The sequence below is a fragment of the Mus pahari genome, chromosome 8 (genome assembly GCF_900095145.1).
Source record: "Mus pahari chromosome 8, PAHARI_EIJ_v1.1, whole genome shotgun sequence".
In the NCBI taxonomy this organism is placed as follows: Eukaryota; Metazoa; Chordata; class Mammalia; order Rodentia; family Muridae; genus Mus; species Mus pahari.
In genome coordinates this window covers 5,854,247-5,865,093 of record NC_034597.1, presented here as the reverse complement: position 1 = coordinate 5,865,093, position 10,847 = coordinate 5,854,247, and the positions used below count along the sequence as shown (strand labels likewise).

The 10,847-nt window shown below is 37.8% G+C and overlaps 1 protein-coding gene across 1 annotated transcript in view; it reads left to right on the top strand.

Moving 5' to 3' along the window:
* LOC110325179 (cadherin-related family member 3-like) overlaps window positions 1–10,038 on the top strand; it is an 83,849-nt gene extending 73,811 nt beyond the window's left edge. The window contains exons 13-18 of the mRNA XM_021202923.1: window positions 3,449–3,620; window positions 4,914–5,155; window positions 6,136–6,335; window positions 8,362–8,381; window positions 9,361–9,428; window positions 9,997–10,038. Of these exons, the coding sequence (XP_021058582.1) occupies window positions 3,449–3,620; window positions 4,914–5,155; window positions 6,136–6,335; window positions 8,362–8,381; window positions 9,361–9,428; window positions 9,997–10,038 (744 nt within the window). The remainder of the gene's footprint in view (window positions 1–3,448; window positions 3,621–4,913; window positions 5,156–6,135; window positions 6,336–8,361; window positions 8,382–9,360; window positions 9,429–9,996) is intronic.
* The last annotated feature ends 809 nt before the right edge of the window (window positions 10,039–10,847 follow it).

Here is a 10,847-nt window from a genome sequence, read left to right as displayed (position 1 = left end):
TCATTTGTTTGAGTTAATTTTATATCCAACTACTGCACTGAAGCTGTTTATCAGGTTTAGGAGTTCTCTGGTCTTCCCAAGATTTTTAACATGAAGGGATGCTGAATTTTGTCAAGTGCTTTTTCAGCATCTAATGAAATGATCATGTGATTTTTCTTTGAGGTTGTTTTTGTAGTGGATTTCGATAATGGATTTCCATATATCTGCATCACTGGGTTGAAGCTCTCTTGCTCATGATAAATGATCATTTTGATATGTTCTTGGATCTAGTTGGCAAGAGTTTTATTGAATATTTTTGTATCAATGTTCTTAAAGGAGATTGTTCTGAAGTTCTCTTTGTTTGGTCTTTGTGTCGTTTTGTTATAAGATGATGTTGTATTTATTATGGGACACATTTTACTAATGAATTTAAGGATTATTGTTGCCCAGCAACCTTCTGGAGTCCAGACTTTTTGATTTGTAAAACTGCCACCTGATTATCTGTGTACATTTGCTTTTTGTGTGTGGTTACTGGATTTTGTCCTTTGTGTTTTTTGAGTGGGTGTCACGGTTAGGTCATAAGACCTTTCTGCATCAATGATTAGAATGACTTTCATAGAGCTGAGAGGCTGGAATTATGAAGCTTGGAAGGTTTGGGATGATACTCATGAGAGTGATTTTTAATGTAAGGTACTTTGGCCAGTTTTCTTACAGACACTTATGACTTTTCCAAATAGTGTCATTGCATGATGTTCAATCACACTCTGAACCCCAAGATTATGTTGTTTACTGGAGAAGCCTGTTTCTATTTCTGGTGTGGCTCAGCCTGAACACCTTTAATACCTCTGGCTGGAAAACAGACACTCCATTGATACAAACGTTTAACCCCAACCAATGAAGGTAAAGTTAATTTATAGAAGGAAGAACCCATGTTTGAAAATGATGTCTAATTGAATGGCAGAGAAAGTGATGAATCAGAGAACGATTTGACAGAATTTGTATGACTCTTATGAGAATAGATGAAGGGAAGTGACTCAAGAGAGAGCATCTCAGAAGGAGGAGGCTTAGACACTATATAGCCTATTGAGGTAACTCAGCTCAAAGGGACAGGTTGAGGTCTGGGTACCCATTCCCTGTCATGTGCCTGAAATCCTCTCTTCAATCCTTCCACAATCTATTTTCTACTTCTCACCCATCTCTTCCCAGCATCCTGGCTGGGCCTCATTGCTTGTACTTGGCTTGATTAAGCAGACTGCTGTCTAGAACCACATCGTTGCTTGTGGACTCCTGAAAAATATCAACCCCTCACTACTATATTTTCATATTTTCTACCCCTTCCTTTACCACTGTCTTTCCATGCCTCATTCCCTCTCAAGTTTATGACCAGAGGATTAGGTTGTAGCATCATCCTCAGGATCCACAGTGCTTGAATGGGCTGGATTCCCTTTTCATCCCTAGCTTTGCCCTTATTCTAATTCACTCAATTTTCTTTCTGTCTCTCCAATATATCAGGACTAATGCTTATGTGTCAGGGCTCACATTATTAACCTAATAACATAGATGGCTGCTAGTGGGTAAGTGGTCCAAGGAGGAAGGAGAAATTAATTCTACAGACAGCAGCACAGACCTGGGGTGTGGGATACACTATGAGAAAAGTGGGAAACCAGGAAGGCTGGCTGTAGAGAATCCTATCAATCGAAGAGGTCATAAACTTGAGACGGAATGAGGCATGAAAAGAGAGTGGTAAAGGAAGGGGTGGAAATTATGAAAATATAGTATACTGTTGTGGTAAATGCCTTCAACACAAATTTCCCCCGACAATGAACACACAACACAATTAATATGATTACATGCTGTGCACTTAGATTGAGCAGATCTATTGCTACACTACCATCTTCCACATCTATGAGACCCCTTAGAACTTGCAGTTTCTCCAGGCCATGTGCTTCTGCTCTGCTTTTCTTCTTCTTCCTCCTCCTCCTCCTCCTCCTCCTCCTCCTCCTCCTCCTCCTCCTCCTCCTCCTCCTCCTCTGCCTCCTCTCCCTGTTCCATTTTCTCCTTCTTCTCTCTTTCACCTTCTGCTCCACCTTCCCTTTTATCTTCCCAATCATCAGCTCTCCTTTATTTTACAAATTAAGGTGGGAAGCAGGTTTATAGGAAATCACCTGAGTGCTGACTCATTCCTAGTTCACAATCCCTCACAGGAGAATGGAATTAATATCAAATATAATTAGCCCCAAGGCTGTCAACAACAGTATACATATATAAATTATCAAAAAACCAAAAGTAATTAAATTAAGATTAAATAAAAATAAAAACATGTCTCAGGCTTGTAAGATGGCTCAGCAGGTTAAGCCACCTGACATGAAGCCTGGCAGTCTGGTTTGATCCTCTGAACCCACATGGTGAGAGAAGAAAGCTAACTCTTGACAATTGACCTCTGACATCACAATACTGCCTTGTGAATGTGTGTATGCATGCACATAAGCATATGCACAGAAAATAAAATATCCACGTGGTAGTGGAACATACCTTTAATCCTAAAATTTGTGAAGAAGAGTCAGGTGGATCTCTGTGAACAAGGACAGCCTGGTCTACAGAGTGAGTTCCACGACAGTCAAGGCTATGTAGAAAAACCCTATCTTAAAAAGCAAACAATAATAAACAAATTAATTAAATATAATTTTAAAAATCTCACATACTAAATACTACATCTTATTGTATTCAGTCTATAGAGAAGTAACACAAGAAATTCTGAATTTCCTCCAGAACTTAACTATGTTATTGAAACATTCAATAAAACTTTTAGAAAAAGATAATTCTTGTAGATGTAGACACACCAGGGATTCTTCTGCTAATGTCACTGGGAAAATTATTAGTCATTGGAGAGGTGGGCAGACAATCTTTCTGAGATGAGTGGGATTTGATCACTGACATTTTCAAACCCTTGATATTTTGATCTTTTCCTATGTAAATCACAGCTTCCTGACTTATATTTAATTACAAAAATGTTGATAGCTCCCCTAATTAAGGTCAGACACACATTGTGCTTTGGGAAATGGTACAGAAGAGTCCTTAGCTAAGTTAGAGGCAGCTCTTTCTAGGTGTGTTTGCTACTGAATGAGGGCAATTCAGAGAGTTCAGGGTTCTTTATCTTCAGAGACAGCATTCTTCAGTGTTACTTTTGCTATAATTTACATAACTGTACTTTCCATAGAGTCCATCTAATGAGCCCAAAAATTCTCCCTAGAGGGGACAAAGAATGTCACAGCTGACCCAAGAATAATAAACCACCGACTAGTGATTGACACCTAGACTCTCCAAGTATGTGCCTCCAAACTCAGAAAGTTTTAGACTTTTTACTTAATAATTCTGGATGATCTGTCCATCCAGATGCTCATTTCTGATTTTGTGTATAAATAGTCTTATGATGTGGATGTAACGTTTCTTTCCCCTTCATCACTGACAGGTTACTGTTGACATTGAAGATGAGAATGATGAAGCACCTGTCTGCACACCCTATCTATATACAGCAGTCATCTCTGACAATGTTATTGCTGGGACAAATGTCAATGGCCTCAAACTAAACTGTCACGACAGAGATTCACAAGATTTTGAAATGCGCTTTGAAGTGGCTTCTGGTACATACTTTAGTTATTTCTTTTAATCACAAACATATGTCAAATTGACATTAGCTGTACAATGTCAGGCATGATATGTAACTCTAGAAGTGACTGTTTATAAGAGTTACACTATCTCATAACTAGTACTTTGTTTCCTCACAACACCCTTTCATGTCTACACATACAACTCAGATTACTCTTGTGACTTCAAAGAGACTCAGACCTTGAGAAAATACTATAGTTTTTAACACAAGGATCTACATTTGTTATCCATGGAGCCAGCTGAAAAACAGATGACATCTTCCTATCTGATGATATTGTTTCAAGTTCACAAGGCGACATGATTTTGAGTCTATTATTGCTGGATCTATATAGATTCACATAAATGTTATAGTCACCAATTTGTCTTTTATGGGACATCTTTCTTTATTTGAGAACAACCATATATTAAATACCTAGAAATTGTTACACAGAACCATCTAAGATAAATGTAGAACATTTTCATGGCACTAGCTATTCATTTAACTCTGATTACCATCAACACATAAAATTATAAACCAAGAGAAAGTCTACATGGGAAAACAGGGTCCTTGAATTCCTCTTGATCATGACAATAAGACCTTTTCACGAAGCTCAGACTGCTTCTGATCATCTGAAAAAGGGAGAGTGTATATCAGCAAACACATTGCTGGTAAACTATGAAGACTAGTGTGATGCTTCTACCTACTACCAAATGATAAGCTCCATGAAGAAAGGAGAAATGCTCATCCTGTTTACAATAATGTCCATCTACAAGGCCCTGGGTCTGTCTGCAAGGACTTTACTTCTTAAGGACATTATTTATACTGTGGACTGTCTAGCTCAATAGGTATTAGTCTAGACTAAGTTGAATGTGACAATCAAATAAAGGAAGAGGAAAAAAATCAGGCAGAATAATCAGATAGTAGCATTAAGATTTGCTGGTTACATGTGGGGGTTAGGATTATAATGTTAGCCTTTAAAGACAATTTTTTTTTGAGGCAGCATCTTTTGTAGCCCAGGTTGGCGTTGAACTCTCGGTGTAGCCAAGGATGGCCTCTCCCTCCCAAGTGCTGAGATTTCAGTGTTACCGTAACATGCCTAGTTTAAAAACATTTTCCCCTTATAAGTATTTCTTATTTTATTTCAACTTTATTTTAAGCTATGGAAATTTATAGTGTACAAAAATATTAATTTATATACACATTCTGTGTTTTGACATAACTTTAAGGTATCTTGAGACCATTTGATGTATTATAAAATAATTTTACTTTCTCATTATTCCTTTTAAAGGAAATGAAAATCTTCATTTCCAATTAGACCCAACTCGGGGCTCAAGTACTCCAAAATTAGTTGTGAAGAATCCTTTCAACTTTGAATCTGGAACTGAACTGCAGCTGCAATATCATCTTGTGGTACATGTAATTGATGACAACCTGCAATATGGCAAAGCTGTCAAGCCCAAGACAGGAACTGCTGTCATAGATATTAATGTGATGAGAACCAGCACACCACTTCCTCCAACCAGTTCTGAAGTAAAGAGTTAGAGAATTTGATTTGAATTTCTATGCTGTAAATATTTTACTGCAAAGTCAGATATTATCCAGAGATGCTAAGCAAATAATCAGACCACTGCTCTTTTCCATATGCCTTTAGACTTTCACACTACTCAAACAACCATAGGGCTCTATGAATATATATTGTTTGTATAGGAATAGTGGAAGTTACATGCACATATGTAGAGGACCCCTAAATGGTTAGCCAAATAATCTGAAGGTCTTGCTCAATAGAAGGGAGCATTATTCAGTGGTTTACAACCATGAAAAAAAACTGCAACTAGACACTTTGAAAGACTTTGCTACCATAACAATGGGAACCCATGATGTACCAGGCATAGCACCACGTCTTATGGCCATCATTTTATATAATCTTCAGTCCAACTCTATACCATTAGCATATCGTTTAGAATCTTATGATTTATAAAGCAGATATGGGAACCCTCTCCAAAATTATATAATGGCTTATCAACCACCTGAAATGAATGTTCCTATTTGATTGCCTTTAGGGTATTTTTGTATTGTTTTGTAGGCTTTAAGATACAGCATTAAAAAGTCTTTTTCCTTGAGTATTTAGTTTTCAAGAATGCACTGTTACCTCAAGCTACACAAAAGAGAGCAGTTAACAGGGACACACAAGTCTATAGAGACCTTGGGTATCATCTAGCTCAATCTCTTAATTTTATAGGTGAAAAGATTGAGGTGAAAAAAAGAGAGACATGACTTGCTTTGGAGCACAGAATGGATACTCTGTGCAATTCTATTCTCCAAGTTTTAATTTGGTGACTCTTTTATGTCATCATGTTTCTCATTGTTACCTGGGTACTTACACATATGTAAGAGTTCGTTTCCTATTGCCTGTATTAAGATGGTGGCTCTGTACTGGTGTGTCACTGTGTAAACAGATGTGCGTTGAAAACAGGGACTAATGCTCTCTTTGCTCTGAAATACTTTTACAGAAGACCAAGGGCCTGAGCATTGTGTACACAGCTATCAACACGTACAAAAGCAGTGACTGGTATGTTCCTTTCGTCTTTACTCTGGCGGCTGTTTTCTTTGTTGGATTGCTTTCCTGGATGTGTTTTCTACTCTGGAGATATGGAAACATTAAAACCAAGTCTCAGAGAATGATCAAGGAAGTCTCCAAGTCAAAATTCAAGTATGTGCATTTCCTTTTTCTTTTTAAGTTTTTGAAATAAAGAATTAGAATGAATCAAAGTTTGGTAATCTTAACTGTCTGTGATTTTTCCTAAGTGTGCTTTTGAGAGACAAAATACAAGGAGTACAAAACTCAATGGTCTCTTTCACTAGAGATCTCCAAACAACTTTAACCTGAAGTGCTGTGGAAGCTGTCTTTAGTAAACAGCAGTGTTTCTGGTAGACAGTCTCACAGTAAACTCCCTGGGTTCTTACTATCTTTTCACCCCCTCTTCCACAATTATCAATGAGCATTAGATGTAGGAGCTTTGTTGTGGTTGGCATTTAGGTTCACAACTCTGCATTTTGATAGCTTGTGGGTTTCTGTAATGGTCTTTGTCTCTTGCAAGCAGAAGTTTGCTTGATGAGGGCTGAAGACTACTGTTATCTGTAGGGACAAGTTAGGGATTGAACTGGCTTAGTAAAGTATGAGCTGAATTAGGACATGCTAGCATGGATGGTGGGTAGAGCAGAAGTTTTTGAGGCCTTGGTCCCATGAAAAGAATTATAGACAACTAAGGAATGCCAAAAGCAGGGGACAGAGTCTTCTCTTGGAAGAGCACACCAACTGGTTATCTAAGACCAAATGGTCAACCCTGAAAACATATGCATCCATACAAGAATCACTATACATACTAAGCAAGTATATACAATATAAACACACATGCATATACACACTCACAGCCACACACATGTATGCAACACATTTAATAAAAGAAGGGGCTATGAATTTGAAAGACAGCAAAGAAGTATATATTGGAGGGAGGAAAAGAAAAGAAAAATTATGTAATTGTAATTTTAAAAAAATATTAAAAACCAGCAACAAAAGTTAGCCTGATGACATTTAGGAGGCAGAGGCAATAACTGTACAACAAATTAGAGGATAGACTTATCTATATAGGACTTTGTCAAACACACACACACACACACACACACACACACACACACACACACACACACCCCAAACAAACAGAAATACGTAGATATAGACATGGCTTAGAAGTTTGGAGCACTTACTGCTCTTGCAGAGGATGGGAGTTTAGTTCTTAGCACCAACTCTGGTAGGCTGAAAACCCCTGGAAGTTCCACTTACAAAGGATCTGACTTATAGGCTCCATGGAAACCTACCCACAAATTAAAAACAAAATAATATATCTTAAAAAAAATCCAACCTGCCAAACAACAAAAGAACAACCAAAAATAAAATAAAATAAAAACCAAGCCCTGTCCAAATGGAAGATCAGCACTATATGACTAGGGGATAGAATGTACTGTCTGTGAGAATTCTTTTAAAGCAAAAAAATTTGTGAACAAAAAAAATGTCATATTATTTTAAGGCAAAGTGGTTTCATGGACAGGCGTTTGGCAATCACTTGGAATGAACTTAGGGACAAGTAAGTAGTGACAGTTTCCTCTCCACACAATTGACTGGTTTCAAAGTTCATTGAGGTTAAAGAAATGGATGGAAAACACACCTGCTCTTGTGGCCATTTGTCAATACAGTGCTTTGGGGCAAAGAATGCCACAGCTTCAAAAGTAAAGTTGGAACCTGGCCTAGGGACACAGGCCTATAATCCCAAGTCCATGGGAGATTGAGGCAGGAGGATTGCAGATTCAAGTGCAGCATGAGTTAGACCATTTATCAAAATAAAAAATAAAACGAAGAAAGGTAATATAAAGATGCAGAGGCTCTGGATTCAATCCCAGTATCACAGACATGCATGTACAAACACCACCACATAACTGTACTTCTATGCAGGGTAACAAGTGTCAGAGTTAGATCTGTGTTTCCATTACTGACACAGGATATTTTTTTTAATGGTGTAGTTAAGCAGATGGAAATAGCTAATGAAAACCACATTATTAATTCTTTGTTAAAAAAAAAACTACATGTGATAACAGTTACATGTTAATTATTGAATGAAATGATTTTCAACATATATTGTCATAATTTAACTGATGTTTTGTCAAATTTTCTTTTTGTACAGAGGAATGAGATATATTGTAGGTAAGATATAATTTGCTAATTATGGTTGGATTATATAATTTTAAAATTATATACTTATATTAATATAATATTTTGTTGACTTTTTGAGAATTTCTTGAAATATATTTTGATTATAGTCACTCCCATACCACCTTGTAATTTTCCTACATTCACCTTCCTAACTGTTCACTACTTCACAACTTCATGTCCTCTGAGAATGGCTGAGCTACCAGAAACCACACTCTTATAAAAAGAAAATAGCTGATAACCCTTTTGCCAGAGCCATCAACTGTCAGTGGCTTTTCAGCGAGAGGTATGGCTTTTCAGTGAGAGGTGTGGCTTTTCAGTGAGAGGTGTGGCTTTTCAGCCAGAGGTGTGGCCTGTGAGTCTCTCTTACTCCATGCTCAAATACTGAGAGGTTTGTTCTTATACAGGTCTTGTGCAGACATCACAGCTGCTGTGACCTCATACAATGGTCCTGTCATGTCTAGAAGACACTGCTTTGCCCAGGTTCTCCCTGACCTCTACTGTGTGTGTGTATAATGTTTGTATAAATATTCTTTTATATGTATGTACACACTTACACATATATAAATACTTAAATACATACACACACAAATACATACACACACAAAACAGTTCCATAGATCTTTTTTGAACATCCTTAGTCTTATTTAAGAAAATATGAACTGTATGACAAATTTGCATGTTATCCTTACAGGGGAGCCATGCTGATCACTTCAGTTTCCCTGTGTGTAGTGCTGAAGGGACCACACCTGTATTTCAATTTTTATTTTGTGGAAGGTCACAGAACAACTGAAGGGAGTCAGGTTGTCCCTTTCTGTCATGTGGGCACCAACCTCAGGTTGTCATGCTTGTCAGCAAGTATCTCAACTCTGAGTCATCTTGCAAGCCCACCCAATGTCATTTAAAAATGCCACCCACTACATACTTACCTACTATTTATTTGCTTACTCATTTAGTGTATTCTTTTAAACAGGAGATAGAAGTCAAAAAGAAAAAAATGTTATCACAGAAACCAGGAACAAAAACCTAGAAGTTTTAACAGTAAGTGCATTTTTTGTCTATTTTTGTTGCATATTGAAGTTTTTCCTTGTAAACATATGGTAAAATCTATTCAAACATTATAGGAAGGAAATAAAATAATTCCAGTTCATTATTTTTGCTTAATTAGCGTGTATGTTACAAAGCTGGGGTTTCAGATTAAATTTTAGGGATTTGGTAAGGACAAAATTTACCTAAAATATATGTGCATATAGCAAAAACATGAATAGGCAAATGTAAACCTCACATTATTTTATACTACTTAGAATTTAAGACCATATTTGAAAATACATTATACATGTAACAGACCTGGGTAAATTCCTCAACCTTAGAGTCTATAGCAGATGGTAAATATAGCCCCAGAGAAGGCATAACAGTTCAAATTGGCCAAAGCATAATCACTGAGTAATCCACATAAATACACCACGGAGGGTTGGATCCTGCATCCATGATGCAGCACAGAATGAGAAACGGCACTTTTAGTTTTCATCTTTCACCTTTCTCCAGTTGTTTCCCATGCACTCTGGACCTTTCTGCCATCGTGCTGGCTGGCCATGGTCTTGTTTCACAGGCCGGTTCCCTCACAATGCCCCCACACCCAGGACTTCTTTAAGGAGGCTGGTGCCACCCAATTGTTTGATCATCAGAGTTAGTTTTCTGGTGTTTCCATAACAGAACACTACAGACCGGTGGCTTAACAACAGACATTTATTGGGCAGAGTCCTGGAAGTGATATGCCCATGGCTGTGCCAAGGCTGCTTGTACTTGAGGACAGTGTTGTCTGTGTCCTCATTTGCTCTTATAAAATGGCCCCAGTCGAGTGGCATTCTGATGACCTAGAAAGTCAGGAAGCCACATACAATGTGACCTTTAATGCCTCTCATACAAGATTCCCATTAATGGAGAAATCTGAGTTAACAGAAGTAATGGCAGAGCAGACAAAAATGTGGGGGATGTGTTTGAGAGGAGGTTAAGACTAATGGGAAGTTTTAGTCTCTAAACTGCTACCTTCTATAGATTAGAAAGATTATGTGCAAGTAATCATGTCCTAGTCTTATTTCTGTGTATGAATTAAAATATCCTGACAAAAAATCAACTTATGCGAGAAAGAGGTCATCTTACACTCTGGGGTGTAGTCCATTAATGACGTGGCAGGAGCTTGAAGTAGCCAGTCACATCACAGCCATGGCCAGCAGCAAGGAATGCATGGGGACTTAGGGCTCAGCTAGTTTTCTCCTCTGAACAGTTGACAGCTCCAAACCACTTTCAGGCTGTGTCTCCCTACATCAATGAACATAATTAAGATACCCCTCCTGGAAATGCCCACAGCCCAACCTGATCTAGATAACCCTATACTGAGCATCATTCTGGGTGATTCTAGGTTATAGCAAGTTGATAAAATTAGGACTAACCACCAAAAGT